General features: G+C 47.5%; 1 protein-coding gene across 4 annotated transcripts in view; it reads left to right on the plus strand.

Annotated features, from left to right (window-relative positions):
* The first annotated feature begins 45 nt into the window (after positions 1 to 45).
* The window catches only part of EXOC6B (exocyst complex component 6B), a 310,416-nt gene continuing 288,352 nt past the window's right edge, over positions 46 to 22,109 (plus strand). For all 4 annotated transcript variants that reach the window (XM_036382126.1, XM_036382128.1, XM_036382125.1 and 1 more), the window contains exon 1: positions 46 to 230. In XM_036382126.1, coding sequence (XP_036238019.1) covers positions 118 to 230 — 113 coding nt within the window. In that variant the 5' untranslated portion in view covers positions 46 to 117. The remainder of the gene's footprint in view (positions 231 to 22,109) is intronic.

Consider the following 22,109-nt stretch of genomic DNA (forward strand, 5'->3'; position numbering starts at 1 on the left):
CCCGCACTACATGTCCCGTGGTGCCCCGCGCGGGTGGCGGAGCGGGGCCGAGCAGCCCCGGCGGTGCCGCTGCCGGCCGGGCCGGGCCGGGCGGGGCCGCGCAGGTGGAGCGGCCCCATGGAGCGGCCGAAGATGGCGGAGCTGGAGAGCCTGGAGACGGCGGCGGAGCACGAGCGGATCCTGCGCGAGATCGAGAGCACCGACACGGCCTGCATCGGCCCCACGCTCAGGTGCGGGACCGCGGGGGGAGCGCGCATCCTGTGCCGCTCGGGGGGATGCGGGGGGCGCGCCCGGCGGGGCTCTGCGGGGTTACCGGGGCAGCGCCGCCCGTGCCCTCTGCCAGCCGGTGTCACCGTGTCACCCCCGGGCTGCTCCTTTGTTCTCCCTGCCCCCCGGGACAGCCCCGCTCCCTCGGCGGGGTTCGCCCCTTCCCCGCTCCGTCACGTCCTTCCCGTCCCTCCCGGGCCGCCGTTCCCGGGGCTTCGCTTTGGGCAGCGCGGCTCTGGCCCCGGTGCCCGGTGTGATGTTAGTGGTAACCTGCGTCTGATGAGGAATCGCCCGATTTCCTAAAAAATGGCACTGTTTTAGATCAGTTATCCACATCCCAGCCCTGTCGTGGCTTGCTGGACCAAGTCACATCGCTACCCTGAGATAATTCCCCCATCCTTGTAATTCCCCCATCCTTGTAATTCCCCCATCCTTGTAATTCCCCCGTCGTTCCCCGCCCTGGAAGTGCTGCAGAAGTTCTCCCAAGGACTTTGAGTCCCCCCAAGGCGTTTGCCGAGGCAGGCGTGTGTGTGTGATACCCGAATGGATGGGGATTGTTTGTGATACCCGAACATTGGATGGGGGCAATTCCAGCTCCTCCCGATCACCGGGAACATCACGGAAACCCTGAGAAATAACCGGGGTTAAACCGCGAACAGATAACGCCGTTCGTTATCTCCGAGCTCAGCCCGGTGCCTCCGGGAGGGGAATTTGGGGTTTGGGCTGCTCCGCATCAGCCCCAGCTGGGCAGGGCTGGCTGCGCTCAGGGCTGGAGCCTCCCCTGGATTTATTTCCCTGCTCCAATTTCCCGGCTGGAACCCCTGGAGCAGCTCCTGGGGCCTCCGTGCCCAGCCGAGGCTCGGAGCTCTGGGATTTGCGGCGATGCTGCAGCGCTGGCACCGGGCTGGGCACGGAAACTTTGGGGTTTGTGGAGCAGCAGAGCCCTGGGTGTGCTCCAGTATTGCCCATCCCCTCGTTTATTGGGAATTCTTGCACTTTTCTTTCCTGGACTTCTCCCATGAAGCTTCTCAAGGCAAACCGAGCAATGGAAATGGGATTTACTATTCTGCAAAACCTGGTTTGGATGGGTGGGAGCTGCCAGGGTGAGGAGTGTGGGTGTTTTATTTCCATTTCAGAGGACAAAAAGTGCAGCTGATCTCGTCTCTTGATATTAAAGTTAGGTGAGGAGCTGGGTTTGATGTGGAGCTTTGCATTTCCACCGGAGAAACACAGAACTCACTTAACTCTGTGAAATATCCGGGCTGGGAGGGGTTTGGGTTTTATTCATTCACTGCTGGATGTGGGGACATTCAGTTATAATTAATGATCAGCAAGGATGGCAGAGTTAAACTGGCCCGGCTCAGAGTGAACGCCCGCGGCAGGAAAGGAGGATGGTGGAAACTTGAGTTTTTATTTTTTTTATATAAAAGGTGACTCATTTCTTGTGGGCATCATGGAATAATTGTGTGTCCAGGAGCCAGGCTGGCTTCTCTTCCAGGAACTCCCAGGGCTCAGCTCAGAGCCTGGCTGGAGTGCTGGGGCTTGGGTTGGCAGAACTGGGCTTTTATTGATTCCTTGGGTCTGCAGAACTGGGCTTTTATTGGTGCAGAATTGGGCTTTTATTGATTCCTTGGGTCTGCAGAATTGGGCTTTTATTGGTGCAGAACTGGGCTTTTATTGATTCCTTGGGTCTGCAGAACTGGGCTTTTATTGGTGCAGAATTGGGCTTTTATTGATTCCTTGGGTCTGCAGAATTGGGCTTTTATTGGTGCAGAATTGGGTTTTTATTGGTGCAGAATTGGGTTTTTATGGGTTCCTTTGGTTTGCACAATTGGGTTTTGATTGGTTCCTTTGATTTGCAGATTTGGGTTTTTATTTGTTCCTTTGGTTTCCAGAATTGGGTTTTTATGGGTTCCTTTGGTTTCCAGAATTGGGTTTTTATTTGTTCCTTTGGTTTCCAGAATTGAGTTTTTATTGGTTCCTTTTGTTTGCAGAATTGGGCTTTTATTGATTCCTTGGGTCTGCAGAACTGGGCTTTTATTGGTTCCTTTGGTTTGCAGAATTGGGCTTTTATTGGTGCAGAATTGGGTTTTTATGGGTTCCTTTCATTTGCAGAATTGGGTTTTTATGGGTTCCTTTGGTTTGCAGAATTGGGTTTTTATTGGTTCCTTTGGTTTCCAGAATTGGGCTTTTATTGGTGCAGAACTGGGCTTTTACTGGGTTTTTTGGTTTCCTGAATTTGATTTTCAGCAGTTCCTGCTGCCCTTGGTTTGCAGAATTGTGCTTTATTTGGTGCAGAATTGGGTTTTTGTGGGTTCCTGACCCCTTTGCTGTGCACAATTGGGTTTTTATGGGTTCCTGACCCCTTTGCTGGCAGATTTGGCATTTCACAGGTGCACAGTTGGGTTTCCATGGGTTCCTGACCCCTTTGCTGTGCAGATTTGGCATTTCACAGGTGCACAGTTGGGTTTCCATGGGTTCCTGACCCCTTTGCTGGCAGATTTGGCATTTCACAGGTGCACAGTTGGGTTTCCATGGGTTCCTGACCCCTTTGCTGTGCACAATTGGGTTTCCATGGGTTCCTGACCCCTTTGCTGGCAGATTTGGCATTTCACAGGTGCACGGTTGGGTTTTCATGGGTTCCTGTCTCCTCAGGGACATTGCCAGGGCTCAGATGGCAGCTGAGGGTCCCAGCCTTGGTCCCGGTGGGTGTTGGGCTCCAGCCCAGCCCAGCAGGGTGGCACATGCCAGGGGCACAAATTCCTGCCAGGAGGGGCCTCCTTGGGGTCCCTCCCAGCGCTGCTCCAGCTGGGGGGAGCAGCCCGGGATGGGAATTGGGGACCCCGATGGGGCACTGGGATCATCCTGATGGGGCACTGGGATCATCCTGATGGGGGGATTGGGGACCCCGATGGGGCACTGGGATCATCCTGATGGGGCACTGGGATCATCCTGATGGGGGGATTGGGGACCCCGATGGGGCACTGGGATCATCCTGATGGGGGAATTGGGGATCCCTGATGGGGCACTGGGATCATCCTGATGGGCATTGGGGACACCACTGAGGGAATTGGGGATCACAGATGGGGGAATTGAGACCCCGATGGGGCACTGGGATCATCCTGATGGGCACTGGGGACCCCACTGGGGGGATTGGGAATCCCTGATGGGGGAATTGAGATCCTGATGGGCACTGGGGACACTGCTGGTGGAATTGGGGATCCCTAATAGGGGATTTGAGACCCTGATGGGGAACTGGGACCCTGATGGGGGAATTGAGACCCTGATGGGGGAACTGGGGACCCCGATGGGGCACTGGGATCCTGCTGGGGGCACTGGGATCCCGATGGGGGAATTGGGGATCACAGATGGGGGCACTGGGGACCCCAATGAGGGGCACTGGGATCCTGCTGGGGGCACTGGGGATCCCATTGAGGGAACTGGGGAACCCAGTGGGGGAATTGGGACCCCATTGGTGGCACTGGGATCCTTCTGGGGGCACTGGGGATCCCATTGAGGGAACTGGGGCCTCACTGGGGCACTGGGGACCCCAGTAGGGGAATTGGAACCCTGCTGGGGGCACTGGGGATCCCATTGAGGGCACTGGGACCTCATTGGGGGCACTGGGGACCCCGGTGGGGGAATTGGGATCCCATTGAGGGCACTGTGGACCCCGGTGGCAGCGCAGCCCGGGGCTCTGTGGCTCTGTGCCCTGCCAGGGCTCGGTGGCATTTGAAGGAGCCCGGGCTCAGCACCCTGGGGTGCTCTGGGATCCAGTCCAGGCTGTTCTCCCTGCCCTCCAGCCTCTCCTAATTACACCCACGGCTGCTAATTGCATCTCCTGCTCTCTCTCTGCTCACACCTGAATTTACAGAGGGATTTTGGGTCCTCTCTTGGTCTGGGTTTGGGAGATTCCTTTAATTCTGCAGGGTCAGAAAACCTTTTAGGGGAAGAGAGGCTGTAAGTTAAAACCAGCTCTTGGCTGACTGTGATAGCCAAGAGCTCTCATTTTTATTGTGTTTAATTGAAGTTTTTTCATTCTGTCCCCTTGAGCTGGGGTTTGTATTTAGAGATCTATTTTATATAAAAAATATATATTTGTATATAAAAAATATATATTTCTATATAAAAATATATATTTCTATATAAAAATATATATTTCTATATTAAAAATATATATTTCTATATAAAAATATATATATTTCTATATAAAATATATATTTCTATATAAAAATATATATTTCTATATAAAATATATATTTATATATAAAAAAATATATATTTCTATATAAAATATATATTTATATATAAAATATATATTTATATATAGATATATTTGAAAATATTTTTAGTATTATGTATTACAAAATAAAAATGTTTGAAGAACTTTCTCTAACCTAAAACCAGCTCTTGGCTGTGATACCCCAGTGCTGTCACTTTTGTTGTGTCTTATTGAAGTTTTTTTTCTTTCTGTACCCTTGAGCTGGGTTTTGTATTTAGAGATTTATTTTATATATATATATTTTAATATATTTTATATATTTTTATATATTTCTATATAAAATATCTATTTTTATATATTGATATATTTGAAAATATTTTTAGTATTATGTATTACAAAAAATGTTGGTAATAAAAACGTTTGAAGAACTTTCTCTAACCTAAAACCAGCTCTTGGTTGTGATACCCCAGTGCTCTCATTTTTATTGTGTTTAATTAAAGTTTGTTGCTCTTTCTGTCCCCTTGAGCTGGGGTTTGTATTTAGAGATATATTTGTATATATTTATACATTATATATATATTTATATATATTCAAAAATATTTTTAGTATTATGTATTACAAAAATATTTGTAATAAAAATGTTTGAAGAACTTTCTAACTTCAAACCAGCTCTTGGCTGTGATACCCAAGTATTCTCATTTTTATTGTGTTTAATTGAAGTTTGTTGCTCTTTCTGTCCCCTTGAGCTGGGGTTTGTATATATATATATATATAAATACTTTATATGCATTTTATATATAAAATGATATATTTTATATATTTCAATGTACTTATATAAATATATACCTATACTTTTATATATAAAAATAGATATATTTTTATAGCTCTTTATATATATTGATATATTGAACAATATATTTAGTATTAAATATTACAAAAAATGTTTGTAAGAAAAGTGTTTGAAAAGCTTTTAAAGGAAGAGAAACTTTTTAACTTCAAACCAGCTCTTGGCTGACTGTGATACCCCAGTGCTCTTATGCTCTTATTTTTATTGTGTTTAATTGAATTTTGTTGCTTGAAGTTGAAGTTTGTTGACTGTGATACCCCCAGTGCTCTTATTTTTATTGTGTTTAATTGAAGTTTGTTGCTTGAAGTTGAAGTTGAATTTTGTTGCTTGAAGTTGAAGTTTGTTGACTGTGATACCCCCAGTGCTCTTATTTTTATTGTGTTTAATTGAAGTTTCTGTCCCCTTGAGCTGGGTCTGTATTTATTTTTGTATTCTGTGTTACAAAACCTGTTTGTATTATTTTTAATCAGCGCTGGCCTGTGTCGTTCTAGAGATGGGTGACAGTGGGGTTTCCTTAGGGCACCCCATAAAATGGGGCAACACCTCCCCCATTTCCCTGCAATACTGAGGCCTAGCCCTGTGATATCTGAATTTAAAAGCATTTTAAAGCGGTTTCAGTAATCTAAAAGCAGTTTAAATGATTTAAATCAGTTTTTCTCCCCCCCGGGGATGTTTTGCTGTCCTTGCTCCTCTGCAGTGTCCTTGTGCACCTGGTGTCACCTCCTGGCTCCAGCCCAGCCTGCATTAAGTCACTTTTTAATCCTCTCTGCTTCATCATCCTGAGCTCTGCAAGCCCTGGGCAGCTCGTGCAGGATTTTTCAGCATCCTTTGATAAATTCCAGCACTTTTTAATCAGCATTTGATGAGTTAAAGCAGCCCTGGGAGCCACCCGCGTGCGCTCGCCGCGGTTTTGTGTCTTTTCTGTGCTTTAAAATCCCCCAGGCTGCAAAGCCCTCCTGCCTTTCCCTGGGAGCTGCTGTTGGAGCAGGAATTGTCCCTTTTCAGTGCTTCCATGGCCCCGGCAGCTCAGCTGTGCCTCCTGTCCCTGCCAGGGGCTGGGAGGGCTCGGCCTTTATTCCCAGGTGATTTTTGGGATTCCTTGCTTGATTCCCTGCCTTTTTTTTCCTTTTTTTTTCTTTTTTTTTTTTGGTCCTCTTCAAATGATTTCCAGGTGATTCTTGTTATTCCCTGTCCTTTTTTTGTCCCCTGGCAATGATTCCCAGGTGATTCTTGTAATTAATTCCCTGCCAGATTCCGTGACTTTGGTGTCCTCTGGAAACAATTTCCAGCTGATTCTTGTTATTCCTTGCCTGATTTGTGACTTTTGTGCCCCTGTTCCAGGTGATTCTTGTTATTCCCTACCTTTTTTTTTGTCCTCTTTAAATATTTTCCAGGTGATTCTTGTTATTCCCTGCCTGATTCTGTGAATTTTTGGCCTCTGGAAACAATTTCCAGGTGATTCTTGGTATTCCCTGCCTGATTTCCTGCCTTTTGTGTCCCCTGGCAATGATTTCAGGCAATTCTTGTTGCTCCTTGCTTGATTCTGTGGCTTTTTTTGTAATCTTCAAATAATATCCAGGTGATTCTTGTTATTCCTTGCTTGATTCCATGACTTTTGTGTCCTCTGGAAATTATTTCCAGGTAATTCTTGTAATTCCCTGCCTTTTTTGTCCTCTTCCAACGATTTCCAGGTGATTCTTGTAATTCCCTGGCTTTTTATGTCCTCTTCAAATTATTTTCAGGTGATTCTTGTGATTCCCTGCCTGATTCTGTGACTTTCTTTTCTCTTTTTTTCTTTTTTTTTTTTTTTGTCCCTGGCAATGATTTCCAGGTGATTCTTATTATTTCTTGCTTGATTCTGTGGCTTTTGTATCCTCTGGAAACGATTTCCAGGTGATTCTTGTTCCCTTTTTTTGTCCTCTTTAAACAACATCCAGGTGATTCTTGTAATTCCCTACTTTTGTGCCCCCTGGCAATGATTTCCACATGATTCTTGCTTTTTTTTAATCTTCAAATTATTTCCAGGTGATTCTTGTAATTCCCTGCCTGATTCTGTGATGGTTTTGTCCTTTTCAAATTATTTTCAGGTGATTCTTGTAATTCCCTGCATGATTCTGTGGCTTTTTTTTTTCTCTTCCCATTATTTCCAGGTGATTCTTGTTATTCCCTGCCTTTTTTTGTCCTCTTTAAATGACATCCAGGTGATTCTTGTTATCCCTGTCTTTTTTGTCCCCTGGCAATAATTTCCAGGTGATCCTTGCAATTCCTTGCTTGATTCTTTGGCCTTTTTTGTCATCTTCAAATGATTTCCAGGTGATTCTCGTTATTCTCTGACTGATTCTGTGACTTTTTTGTCATCTTCAAACAATTTCCAGGTGATTTCTGTAATTCCCTGCCTGATTCCCTGGCTTTTTTGGTCCTCTTCAAATGATTTCCAGGTGATTCTTGTAATTCCCTGCCTCATTCTGTGACTTTGGTATCCACTGGAAACAATTTCCAGGTGATTCTTTTTTATTCCCTGCCTGATTCTGTGACTTTTTTGTCCTCTTCAAATGATTTCCAGGTGATTCTTGTTATTCCTTGTTAGATTCTGTGACTTTTGTGTCCCCTGACAAGGATTTCCTGGTAATTCTTGTTATTCCCTGCCCTTTTTTGTCCTCTTTAAATGACATCCAGGTGATTCTTGTAGTTCCCTGCTTGATTCTCTGGCTTTTTTTTTGGTCCTCTTCAAATGATTTCCAGGTGATTCTTGTTATTCCTTGCCTGATTCCATGACTTTGGTATCCACTGGAAACAATTTCCAGGTGATCCTTGTAGTTCCTTGCTTGATTCTTTGGCCTTTTTTGTCCTCTTCAAATGATTTCCAGGTGATTCTTGTAATTCCCTGCCTCATTCTGTGACTTTTGTGTCCCCTGGCAATGATTTCCTGGTCATTCTTGTTATTCCCTGCCTTTTTTTCCCCCTCTTCAAATGATTTCTATGTGATTCTTGTAATTCCCAGCCTTTTGTGTCCCCTGGCAATGATTTCAGGTGATTCTTGTTATTCCTTGCTTGATTCTATGACTTTTTTTTCCTCTTCAAATGATTTCCAGGTGATTCTTGTTATTCCTTGTTAGATTCTGTGACTTTTTTGTCCCCTGGCAAGGATTTCCTGGTAATTCTTGTTATTCCCTGCCTTTATTGTCCACTTTAAACAATTTCCAGGTGATTTTTGTAATTCCTTGCTTGATTCTTTGGCCTTTTTTGTCCACTTTAAACAATTTCCAGGTGGTTTCTGTAATTCCCTGGGGTTTTTGTCCCCTGGCAATGATTTCCAGGTGCTTCTTGTACTTGCCTGCCCGATTCTGTGGTTTTTGTGTCCTGCCAACAGCTGCTCCCCGGGTTTTGCTCCCTCCCAGGTGTGTGTTTGCTTTCCAGGCTGTTCCTTGGGGCTCTGTGCCCATCCTGTTTGGTGCTCCCCAGTGCCCTGCAGGAGAAGCAGGAATGTTGTACCTGGGGTGGGAATGGGTCAGCCAGGCTGGGACTTCAGCCAGCATCATGGAGATGTGAGACTGTGGAACAGAAAATGGGAATTTTCAGGGATCAGAGCAGTGCAAGGAGGCTCAGTGAGGTCGTGGGCAGCTCCTGGGTGGATTAAGGCAGGGCTGGAGTTAAGCTGAGCTCCCTAATTCCTGGCTCAGCTCCTGCAGGGCAGTGCCTGGCCTGGGTGTTTTCCATCACCATTCCCTGCTTGGCGCCTCCCTGTGCCCAGCTGGGACACAGAAGCTCCAGCTCCTCTCTTTTGGGGTTTTATTAGGATTATGTGTATATATTTATTTAGGATTATGTTAGGATTATGTTAGATATTTATTATGTTTTAGGATTATGTGTGTTACATTTATTAGGGTTTTGTGTCTGGGATGTTTGACAGATCAGGGAATCCTGGAGTGCTTTGGGTGGGAAGGGACCTTAAGGATGATCCTGATCCTCCACTTTTCACTGTGCCAGGGTCCAGCCTGGACTGGGCACTGCCAGGGATCAGGGGCAGCTCCAGCTGCTCTGGGAATTCCAGCCCAGCCCCTCCCAGCCTGGAATTCTTTGCTCCTGAGCTGGGGCTGATGCTGTGGGCAGGGAATGTTCTCTGGGTTATTTTCTGCTGTATTTTCCAATGGAGCTGGGTTGGAATTCTGCCAGTTCTGGTCCTGTGGCATCCAGGATTCTGGAGCTGAACCTGGGAAACAGCACAGAAACTGCTGTGGCATCCAGGATTGTGGAGCTGAACTTGGGAAAATGAGCACAGAAACTGCTGTGACATCCAGGGTTGTGGAGCTGAACCTGGGCAACAGCACAGAAACTGCTGTGGCATCCAGGATTGTGGAGCTGAACCTGGGAAACAGCACAGAAACTGCTGTGGCATCCAGGATTGTGGAGCTGAACCTGGGAAACAGCACAGAAACTGCTGTGGCATCCAGGGTTGTGGAGCTGAACTTGGGAAACAGAGCACAGAAACTGCTGTGGCATCCAGGGTTGTGGAGCTGAACTTGGGAAAATGAGCACAGAACCTCCTGTGGCATCCAGGATTGTGGAGCTGAACTTGGGAAACAGAGCACAGAAACTGCTGTGGCATCCAGGATTCTGAGCTGAACTTGGGAAAATGAGCCCAGAAACTTCTGTGGCATCCAGGGTTCCTGAGCTGAACTTGGGGAACAGCCCAGAAACTCAGATGAACAGTGCTGCCAAACCAGAGGAGCTCCAAGGTGGATGTGGTGGATACAGCAGTGATTTCTCAGTAGTGTCAGGTGCTCTGCTTGCCATGCACAGTTTTGGATATTGCTCAGTTCCTCTCAACTGTACAATAACCAACTTTTCCCACCTCAAAGCGTTGGTGGCCTTCAATTCCTCCTTATAAAGCACTTTGCACTTTAGCAAGGGACTTAAACACTTTGCTAAAGGAACTCAAAGGAGGAAAAGTACCAAAACAACCCTCAAAAAACTGTGTTCAGTAGCTGAACACAACTGTCAACTTCTTTACTCTGTGCCACCCAGATAGGACTCAAGCAAGTCCTGGGATTCTTCCTTATCCCCTCTGGGCTCCCAGCATCTCCTGAAATGGAAGCTGTTTTACAACTTTCTAAAAATCTTCGGAGTTTTGCAGTTTCCCACAGTTGTGCCCTTGGTACAGGGTGGAAAAGTGACCCAGCTAGAGGAGGTTTGGCTGTGGGTATCCCAGGTTTCCAGCCCAGGCAGGAGCTGGCACAGGGGGATTTGGTGGGGCCAGAGCCAGGACTGAGTTGTGATGAGTTTAGGGAAGTTCAGGAGGTTTGGGCAGACACAAACCTGGCTCATTGCTGCTCTGTGCTCATGGGGAGGGGTTTTTGTCCTCTCCCACCTCCTGGGAGCTGTTTCCCAGCTGGATCTGCTCCCTCCACCCCATGCTGGGCTCCTTTGTGGCTTCCCAGTGTCTAGACTGGCCCTGGGCTTTGGGGCTCTGGGTTCCAGCTGTGCTCTCACATCCTGAGCTCAGCTCTGTCCCTTCCCTGCCCTTCCTGAGCCTCTGGAATTCTGGTTCTGAAGGAGCAGGGAGAGCACAGAGCAGGAATATCCCTGGGGATGGAGCAGGAATGGCCAGGCTGTCCCAGCTTGGAATTCTGGTTCTGGATGAGCAGGGAGAGCACAGAGCAGGAATATCCCTGGGGATGGAGCAGGAGTGGCCAGGCTGTCCCAGCTGGGAGTTCTGGTTCCCTTGGAATAGCATGGAGAGCAGGAGCATCCCTGGAGCAGGAGTGGCCAGGCTGTCCCAGTTTGGGAATTCTGGCTCCTTTAGATGACCATGGAGAGCAGGAGCATCCTTGGGGCTGCTGAGATGGAGCAGGGCTGGCCAGGCTGTCCCAGTCGGGGAATTCTGGTTCTGAAGGAGCAGGGAGAGCACAGAGCAGGAGCATCCCTGGAGCTGGGATGGAGCAGGAATGGCCAGGCTGTCCCAGTTTGGGAATTCTGGTTGCCCTGGATGAGCAGGGAGAGCAGGAGCATCCCTGGGGCTGGAGCAGGGGTGGCCAGGCTGTCCCAGTTTGGGAATTCTGGTTGCCCTGGATGAGCAGGGAGAGCAGGAGCATCCTTGGGGCTCGAGCAGGGGTGGCCAGGCTGTCCCAGTTTGGGAATTTTGGTTCCCTTGGATGAGCAGGGAGAGCAGGAGCATCCTTGAGGCTGGAGCAGGGCTGGCCAGGCTGTCCCAGTTTGGGAATTTTGGTTCCCTTGGATGAGCAGGGAGAGCAGGAGCATCCCTGGGGCTGGGATGGAGCGGGGCTGGCCAGGCTGTCCCAGTTTGGGAATTCTGGTTGCCCTGGATGAGCAGGGAGAGCAGGAGCATCCTTGGGGCTCGAGCAGGGGTGGCCAGGCTGTCCCAGCCTGTCCTGGGGTGACACAGGGACAATGTTCTGTGGTGCAGATGTGCAGAGGAGGAAGCTCAGCCCGTGGATGAGCGGCTGCCCTGGGTTTATCCCAGGCTGGTGAGGGAATTTCTGCTCCTCCTGGGACAGCCCTGCTGGGCTGTGCCCATCAGCCCTGGTGGGAGAGAGGAAGGAGAGCCTGGACCAGCTTTGGGATGGAGGGGATTTTCCTTTCCTCACCCTCAAGTGTCTCCTGAGGCTCCCATCATGAGGGAAATCATCCAAAAATCATCCCCAGCATCTGGAAAACCCCCTGGGGCTGCCCACTGAGCTAAAATCACACTGAGTGTTTGACACTTGGCCTGGGCTCCACGAATCCCATCCCAGCAGTTCCATCCCTTTTTTATGCAGTAATTCCTGGAATATCAGCACACTGAGCTGAAATGACACTGAGTGCTCCAGACTTTGCCTGGACTCCATGAATCCCATCCCTTTTCCAGGCAGGAATTCAGGAATATCAGCACACTGAGTTAAAATCACACTGAGTGATTGAGACTTGGCCTGGGTTCCATGAATCCCATCCCAGTAGTTCCATCCCCTTTCCAGGCAGTAATTCAGGAATATCAGCACACTGAGCAAAAATCACACTGAATGCTCCAGACTTGGCCTGGGCTCCATGTATCCCATCCCTTTTTTATGCAGTAATTCAGGAATATCAGCACAATGAGTCAAAATCACACTGAATGCTCCAGACTTGGCCTGGGCTCCAGGAATCCCATCCCCAGCAGCCCCATCCCTTTTTTAGGCAGGAATTCAGGAATATCAGCACACTGAGCTGGAATGGCACTGAGTGCTCCAGACTTTTCCTGAGCTCCATGAATCTCCTTTCCAGCAGCCCCATCCCTTTTCCAAGCAGTAATTCAGGAATATCAGCACAATGAGTTAAAATCACACTGAGTGCTCCAGCCTTGGCCTGGGCTCCATGAATCCCATCCCTTTTCCAAGCAGGAATTCAGGAATATCAGCACACTGAGCTAAATTCACACTGAGTTATTGAGACTTTTCCTGGGCTCCATGAATCCCATCACTTTTTTAGGCAGGAATTCAGGAATATCAGCACACTGAGTTAAAATCACACTGAGTGATTGAGACTTTTCCTGGGCTCCATGAATCCCAGCCCTTTTCCAAGCAGGAATTCAGGAATATCAGCACACTGAGTTAAAATCACACTGAGTGATTGAGACTTTTCCTGGGCTCCATGAATCCCATCCCTTTTCCAAGCAGGAATTCAGGAATATCAGCACAGTGAGCTAAAAACACACTGAATGCTCCAGCCTTGGCCTGGGCTCCATGAATCCCATCCCTTTTCCAGGCAGGAATTCAGGAATATCAGCACACTGAGCTAAAATCACACTGAGTTATTGAGACTTTTCCTGGGCTCCATGAATCCCAGCCCTTTTTCCAGGCAGGAATTCAGGAATATCAGCTCCCAGCAGAGGAGGAGCAGCAGGGGTTGTTTGGCCACAGGGCTCGCTCAGGAATCTGCCTGCAACAACTGTAAATTGTCTGCTCATAAAAACCTCCCAGGAGCTTTTGAAGGAGCTTTCAGCCCCTTTTCCTGCCACCCACACAGGGAATCTGCAAAAAAAACTAAAAAAAAAAAAAAATCCCAAATCCTGATTTTCCCTCCTGAAAAGCAGCCTTGGTGTGTCCAGAATGAATTGGATTTTAAAGGACAGTTCCTTGCAGTGCTGCTGGAATTGTGTTGTTGTTCCTTTCTTAGGCTGGTGCTGTGCAGATCCCAGGTTTTTTGCTGGGGAGGAAAAAAATATCAGGAATTTCTCCTGGGAAATAATCAGTATTTATGGTCTGGACTGGTCTGGCTCAATGTGTGAAGCACAGTTCTCTCTGCCTGAAGGAATATCCTGAAAAATCCCAGATTTTGTGGATAAGTTCCCCTCACCAGTGCTGAGATTCTGTACACAGCTCTGAGATGTGAATCCCTGTAATTCCCAGATTTCCCTTTTCTCCCAGCCCTGCTGCAATTCCTGAAAGAATATCAGGAGTTACTCCTGGGAAATAATTGGTATTTACAATCTGGACTGGTCTGGTTTAATTTGTTGGTTCTGCCTGAAGGGATATCCTGAAATTATCCCAGATTTTGTGGATAATTTCCCCTCACCAGTGCTGAGGTTCTGTACACAGCTCTGAGATCTGAATCCCTGTAATTCCCAAATTTCCCTTTTTTCCCAACCCTTCTGCAATTCCTGAAAGAATATCAGGAGTTTTTCCTGGGAAATAATTGGCATTTAGGACATGGACTGGTCTGGTTTAATTTGTTGGCTCTGCCTGAAGGAATATCCTGAAATTATCCCAGATAATTTTCTTATGGATAATTTCCCCTCACCTGAGGTTCTGTACACAGCTCTGAGATGTGAATCCCTGTCATTCCCAAATTTCCCTTTTCTCCCAGCCCTGCTGCAATTCCTGAAAGAATATCAGGAGTTTTTCCTGGGAAATAATTGGTATTTAGGATGTGGACTTGTTTGGCTCAAAGTGTTATCTCTGCCTGAAGGAATATCCTGAAATTATCCCAGATTTTGTGGATAATTTCCCCTCACCAGTGCTGAGGTTTTAGAGGGGTTTTAAAGGGTTTTTACAAAAGGGATTTTAAAGGGTTTTTAAAAAGTGTTTTTAAAGAGGGGTTTTAAAGGGTTTTTAAAAAAGGGGTTTTAAATGGTTTTTAAAAAAGGGGTTTTAAAAGGGTTTTTAAAGAGGGGTTTTAAAGAGTTTTTAAAAAGGGGTTTTAAAGGGTTTTTAAAGAGGAGTTTAAAAGAGGGGTTTTTTAAGGGTTTTTAAAAAGGGGTTTTAAAGGGATTTTAAAAAAGGATTTTAAAGGGTTTTTAAAGGGGGGTTTTAAAGGGTTTTTAAAAAAGGGGTTTTAAAGAGAGGTTTTAAAGAGGGGTTTTTAAGGGTTTTTAAAAAGAGGTTTTAGAGGGGTTTTAAAAAAGGATTTTAAGGGGTTTTAAAAGGGTTTTTAAAGAGGGGTTTTAAAGGTTTTTTAAAAAGGGGTTTTAAAGGGTTTTTAAAGAGGGGTTTAAAAGAGGGGTTTTTAAGGGTTTTTAAAAAGGGATTTTTAAGGGTTTTTAGAAAGGGATTTTAAAGGGATTTTAAAAAAGGATTTTAAAGGGTTTTTAAAGGGGGATTTTAAAGAGGGGTTTTAAAGGGTTTTTAAAAAGGGGTTTTAAAGGGTTTTTAAAGAGGGTTTTTTTAAGAGGGGTTTTTAAAGTGGGGTTTTAAAGAGGGGTTTTAAAGTGTTTTTAAAAAGGGGTTTTCAAAAATGGGTTTTAAAGGGTTTTAGAAAAGGGTTTTTAAGGAGGGTTTGTCCCCTCTGAGTGTCCCTCTGCCACTTTTGTCCCTCTGTCACCGGGTCCTCCCTCAGTGCTGGCAGCTCCTCTCTGGCTCTGGAGCTGCTGCCAGGGTTCTGTGTCCTCTGTCAGCTCCTGGTCCTGCCCTGGGAAAACCCCTGGGGAGCTCTGCACTGGAGGAGCAGAGATTTATTGGCACTTTTTATGTTGTTTTTTGGGGATTCTCACAATGCTTTCAACATTGGAGTGAATTTGGGTGTCCACATCCCCCTGGTGAACAAGCCTGGCTCCTTCCAAGAGTCCTGGGAGGGAAGGAAATGTGGGAATGCCACCCAGAGAACCTCTTGTCTCCTCTGCTCTATTGTGCTTTTTACATATTTATTACCTAAAAGGAAAAAAAAAAATCCCTATTTCTACTTTGCCCAGTCATGTAGAGGAGTTTAAGGAGAACTCCCACTCCCTTGCTCTGGCAGCTTTCCTGCTCCTGATGTTTGAAGGAGCTCCTCATTATTCAGATATTAACTAATTAGCTCTTCACACAGCTGCTTCTGAAGAATTTTAATTTTGCACGTGTGCTCAGCTGCCATCCAGCCTCTTGAATATTCCAGGGTAGGGATTTTTTTTTGCCTTTTTATTCTTTGAAATTCTCCTCCGCTGCTGTTTTAACCCTGGCAAGGAGGGTGAATGCTGAAATTCTCTTTGCAGAGTTACCTCAGAGCACAGAAATGCCTTGGGAGCAGCTTTGCTGCCACCCACCAGCACCTCATGCTCTGAGCTGCTCCTTTGGAGTTCCCTTTTTGGGCAGGGAGGGTTGGAACCCCACACTGCTGCAATTCCTGCTGGAATTCCATCCCACTGCTGCATTTCCTGCTGGAATTCCATCCCAGTGCTGCAATTCCTGGGAAATGGGGTTTGTCCCAGGCTTATCCCTGCTCCCAGCAGCTTTGGGAGTTTGATCCCATCCTTAAAACCTCACAGGGATGGAAGAGCAGGGTTCCCATGCTGGGTTCTGCTCTGGAAGGAAAATCCTGGACAAAGCCAAGCCCAGAGCCCGAATCCAAATAAAATCCATGAAATTTGCTCCCATCTGTAAAACCTCACAGAGGTGGAGGAGCAGCATTTCTCACAGTGGGTTCTCCTCTGGGAGGAAAATCCACAAAGCCAAGCCCAGAGCCTGAATCCAAAAAAAATCCATGGAGTTTGCTCCCATTGTTAACACCTCACAGGGATGGAGGAGCAGCACTTCCCACTTGGGTTCTGCTCTGGGAGTGAAATCCTGAGGCAAAGCCAAGCCCAGAGCCTGAATCTAAAATCCATGGAGTTTGCTCCAATCCTTAAAACCTCTCAGGGATGGAGGAGCAGCTCTTCCCACACTGGGTTCTCCTCTGGGAGTGAAATCCTGGGGCAAAGCCAAGCCCAGAGCCTGAATCCTGGCACAGCTCCTGGGACGGGGTTTGGGATTGGGGCTGGCAGCAGGATGGGGAGGGGGAGATGCTGGAATCCCTTCCCTGGGGACCCAGAGGGTGCCTGGCTCTGCTTCCACAGGGCTGGCAGTGAGCACCTGGGGACCAGAGGTGACACCAGGCTGGTCCCCTCGGCTGGAGGAGCCCTGCAGCTCAGTCCTGTGCCCACCCCAAATCCAGGGTGGGGTTTGGGGGGCTGGGGTGTCCCTGTGTCCCTCTGGAATCTCTGCTGGATATGTGACACCCCTGGCACCCAGTGACAGCTGGGGGTGGCAGCAGGGCCAGGGCAGTGCCACAGTGTCCCTGTGCTGGCACTGCTGGGGCACCTCCAGGGCTGGGGCAGCTCTGGAGAGCCCTGGAGGGGCTGGAGTGGGAACAGAGGGCAGGAACAGAGCTGGGAAAGGGCTGGAGAATCCCTGAGGGAGCTGGGAAAGGGCTGGAGAATCCCTGAGGGAGCTGGGAAAGGGCTGCAGAGTCCCTGAGGGAGCTGGGCAGGGGCTGCAGAGTCCCTGAGGGAGCCGGGCAGGGGCTGCAGAGTCCCTGAGGGAGCCGGGCAGGGGCTGCAGAGTCCCTGAGGGAGCCGGGCAGGGGCTCAGCCTGGAGCAAAGGAGGCTCAGGGGCCCTTGTGGCTCTGCACAGCTCCTGCCAGGAGGGCACAGCCGGGGGGGTTTGGGATCTTATCCCAGGGAACAGGGACAGGAGCAGAGGGAACGGCCTCAGGGTGGATTATTGGGAATATTCCTCGTGGAAAGGGGGTCAGGGATTGGAAGTGCCCAGGGAGGTTTGGAGTGCCCATCCCTGAGGGATTTCCAGCCCTGTGGATGTGGCTCTTGGGGACATGGGGCAGTGGTGGCCCTGGTGCTCTGCAGTTGGGGTTGCACTGGATGGTGTTAAAGATCTTTCCTGAAGGGTTCTGTGATTGCAGGGAGGAGCTCCCCAAACCCCCTGTCCTGCTCTCTGTGGGGCTGAGCAGCCCCAGAAGGGCTCCTCTGGGACTGTGCTGCCACCAGAGCTGTCCCTTGTCACCCGGGCAGGGCAGGAGCTGCTCTGGGCTGTCCCTTCTGCTGGCGCTGTCCTGCTCGAGGTGCTTCCACCCCGGGGGCCAGAATTCCTTGAAAAATCAGGATCCAGGAGCCCAGGCTGCACAGGGTTTCCTGTGGCTGTGCTTTCCAAAAGAACCTCCTTTAATAAATCTTCTGGTGCAGCTCTGAAAGATTCATTTGGCCAAATCTCTCAGGGACAGGGCAGCAGTGTTGGAGGTGTCCTGGATTAAGCTTTTTTTGACTTAGAGATGGGGTAACTGAGAGGTGTTTTAAAAACTTTTATTCTGTTTTTAGTTTCATTGGAAGGGTGACATAATATAGATATATTATAGGTATATAATAGAGTTATAGATAGATAAATACGTAACTATAGATATAGATATCTCTATAGATAATATATAGATATATAATATTTAGAGATATATAGACATATATAGATAATACAGCCAGATTATCTAGATATAGATAGATTATAATTTTATATCGATTTATATAGAAATATATAGAAAATATAGATATTTATCTAGATACATCTAGATATATCTAGATAGATATATAGATAATATATCTAGATTATCTAGATATAGATAGATTACAATTATTTCTATCTATATATAAATATGTATATTATGTATATAATGTAGATAATAGATATGTAGATAATATAGGTATAATATAGATATATTATTTATTATATTTTATTATGTTATTTATTATATATTATATTCTATCTAGACATATAGATGATATAGCTAGATAATCTATATATAGATAGATTATAATTATCTATGTATAGATGGATTATAATTATCTGTATATAGATATATAAAGATAATATATAGAGATTATATATATAATATAGTTATAATTTACACTATTACTCTTAGAAGCTAACTATTTCTTAATTACAATCCACTAGAAGCATTTCTTGGTTTATCAGCTTTTGCCACACCATACTGCAAATGCTTTAAAGTTAATAATCTAAAATTACTTTTCATGGGTCTTAATGTATTTTTTATAGTTTTATTTCTCTGAACTATCCATTTTTTTTTGTAAAGTCATCTTTTGAGACTTGTTTTTCTTTCTGTTTCTCTCTCAACAATGTCTTTTTTATTCCATGGCATTTCTATCAGCATTTCTTATCTCAAGGTTTGCATAGAGATGTACTCAATGTGTGACTCCTGTCAGGCTTTGAGAATTCTCTGTAAATCCATTTCCTGCAGGTCAGGAGTTGAATTTGTTGGTCCTTGTGGGTTTTTCCCAGCTCTGGGTGGTTCCCTGATTTGTTGGGGATGCTCAGGCATTCATTCCCACATTTGTGTGCTGCAGGACGTGGGGTTGGGCATGGAAAAGCTCCAGGAGTGGGGATCTGGTGTGGGATTCAGGTTGAACCAAGGAGTGCTCAGGTGTTGGAGCAGGACTGGAGGAACCTTGGGCTTTTCAGTCCAGGGGGAATTTTCCTGTGCTCTTGGTTTGGAAACCAACATGGGGGGGATTTCCCTGCAGGAGGGAGGAGCTGCCTTTGGGAGGAGCAGAAACTGTGCTCAGCTCCCTCAGTGGGGACAGAAAATCCCAGACTGAGCCTTTAATCTTCCAGATTTCCCTGCTCATCATCCTTGGGAGTGGCTTGGAGGGACCTTAAAGTTCATTTATTCCACCCCATCCGTGGCAGGGGCACCTCCCACTGTCCCAGGTGGATCCAGCCTGGCCTTGGGCACTGCCAGGGATCCAGGGGCAGCCCCAGCAAATCTGGGAATTCCAGCCCAGGCAGGAATTCCTTGCCAAGATCCCAGCCCAATCTCCCCTTTCCCAGTGGGAGCCATTCCCTGGCTCCTGTCCCTGCAGGCCTTGTCCCCAGCCCCTCTGCAGCTCTCCTGGAGCCCCTGCAGGGATTTGAAATATTCCCTGGATTTTTCCCTTCTCCAGGGGAACATTCCCAGCTCTCCCAGAGCAGAGGGGCTCCAGAATCCTGGAATGATTTGGGTTTGAAGGGACCTTAAATCCCATCCCATCCCATCCCATCCCACCCCATCCATGGCAGGGACACCTCCCCCTGTCCCCAGCTGCTCCAGCCTGGCCTTGGGCACTGCCAGGGATCCAGGGGCATTCACAGCAAATCTGGGAATTCCAGCCCAGCCAGGAATTCCCAGTTCCCAATCTCCCACCCCTCCCTGCCCTCTGGCACTGGGAGCCATTCCCTGGCTCCTGTCCCTCCATCCCTGTCCCCAGTCCTTCTCCGCTCCCTCCTTTCCCTGCTGTGAAATTCTCTTCAGGCCAAGATTTGGGGTTGAATTTCCCCCTGCCAAACCCAACCCCAGACCCCTGCTCTGTGTTCCTCCATTTGTCTCTCCCTGGGCAGCAGAGCTCCAAGTGCCCCTTCCCAGCTGGTGCCATCCATGGACTGAGCTGTGCCAGGCAAACCCAGCCAGGAATTCCAAAATAGGAGCTGGAAGGGAGCTGGGGGTGACACATCCCTGCATTCCATGGCTGTGCTTCTTAAAATGCCTTAAATATTATCCTGCAGCTCAGGGGAGGGGGGGTCAAACTGGCTAAAAATAGTGGTGGTAGGAAAAACCCAGTGGTTATTTGGGTCTGATGGCTGTAAGATGTTGAGTTTTTACATTTAATCTTCGTTTCTTCATTTATGGCAGTGTGAATTAATGACTAAATATTGTCTCATGGGAAGGAAAATCTAATTTCCTTCCTGTTTGAGTCTGTCTAATAATAGAGATCCATGCAAAATAACCTTGAAATAAAATTGTGTTTTGTGATTTTCCTTGAAATCATCTGTTTGTTGGAGATCCAGGTGAGGTTATGGCTTTTTAACATCTAATTCCAAGTCAATCCCATTACTGGGCTGTGGGATGCAGCTTTGGTTTTTTAGGTTTTCCCTCTTGAATGGATCTTTGTGTCTTTCCAGGACAAGCTTGAGGGTCCTGCAGGTTAAGAGCAAAATCAGATTTATTCTTTTTTCTCCTTTTTAGTGCTGATGCTCAGATTTGGGTTTGCTCCAGAAGTTTGATGTGCAGGATGCTCTTTTAAATTCTGCTCCAAACTGGGCTCGTTAGGCAGGGCTTTAATTTTCATTGGAAACTCTAAATAAGAATGGGGTTAAAAGGGCAAAATAGGAGGGATGTTGGTGCTTCAGAGCCTGTTTTGCTCCCTGCCCACCCTCAGATTTTAGAGGGAATCACAGCAAGCCCTGATTTAATTCTCCCTGGGTCTGAGCTGTGGAGCAGAGGCTGCAGGCAGTGCCCAGGCAGGAAAATCAATGGAAGCTGGAAATAAAAGCAGGAAGTGCAAGAGGAGATCCAGCCTGGCTGGGCTGGGTGAGGCTGCTGAGGAAAAATAGCTCAGGGCACACAGAAATCAAATCAGGGAGAGAAATGGTCCCAAAGAAAGAGTCCTGCTGGGAAGTGAGCACGGGGAGGGTTTAGTTGTTCCTTAATTAAGTGATGATTAATTAGGGTCATCCTCAAATTTGTTGTGTTCCAGCTATTGTATCTAATATATATAGAAAACAGATATTTAAATAGAGATAAACTATATAATCCAGATAAAAATATAAATATATGCAATACGTATATAAATACGTACAGTATATACAGTATTGTATATATTGTATATAAATATATACAATACATATATAAATATATACAGTATTGTATATATTGTATATAAATATATACAGTACATATATAAGTATATACATTCAATTATAAAAATATAAATATATAGGAAATGTAAAATATGAACAGGCTGGGGGAGGATGGATTGGGAGCAGCCCTGGGAGAGGGGTTTGGGATGTTGTGGATGAGGCTGGAACGGCCCAGCCCAGAGCCCCCTGCTCAGGCCTGGCTGCTGCCACAGGCAAGGTGGGAATTGTGTCCCTGTGCCCCTCCCTGAGGTGAGAGCCCACCTGCAGAGCTGCCCCAGCCCTGGGGCCAACAGCAGGAGGACGTGGAGCTGCTGGAGAGAGCCCAGAGGAGGCCCCGGAGCTGCTGCAGGGCTGGAGCCCCTCTGCTCTGGAGCCAGGCTGGCAGAGCTGGGAATGCTCCCCTGGAGAAGGGAAGGCTCCAGGCAGAGCTCAGAGCCCCTGGCAGGGCCTGCAGGGGCTCCAGGAGAGCTGCAGAGGGGCTGGGGACAAGGCCTGCAGGGACAGGAGCCAGGGAATGGCTCCCACTGGGAAAGGGGAGATTGGGCTGGGATCTTGGCAAGGAATTCCTGCCTGGGCTGGAATTCCCAGATTTGCTGGGGCTGCCCCTGGATCCCTGGCAGTGCCCAAGGCCAGGCTGGACATTGGGGCTTGGATCCAGCTGGGATCATGGAATCATCCCTGTGCCCATGGATGGGATGGAATGGGAATGGGATTTAGGGTCCTTCCCAGCCCATTCCATGGATTCTCTCAGGTCCTTCTCTCCCCACTGCCTCTCTCCAGGGGTTTCTGGGTTTCCAGCATCTCCTGGTGTTCCCTGGCTGTGATCATTCCCTGCAGTGACTCTCCTGGTCCATGGCACAGGAGCAGCTCCCTGCT

Source organism: Molothrus ater, chromosome 4, assembly GCF_012460135.2.
Source record: "Molothrus ater isolate BHLD 08-10-18 breed brown headed cowbird chromosome 4, BPBGC_Mater_1.1, whole genome shotgun sequence".
NCBI lineage: Eukaryota > Metazoa > Chordata > Aves > Passeriformes > Icteridae > Molothrus > Molothrus ater.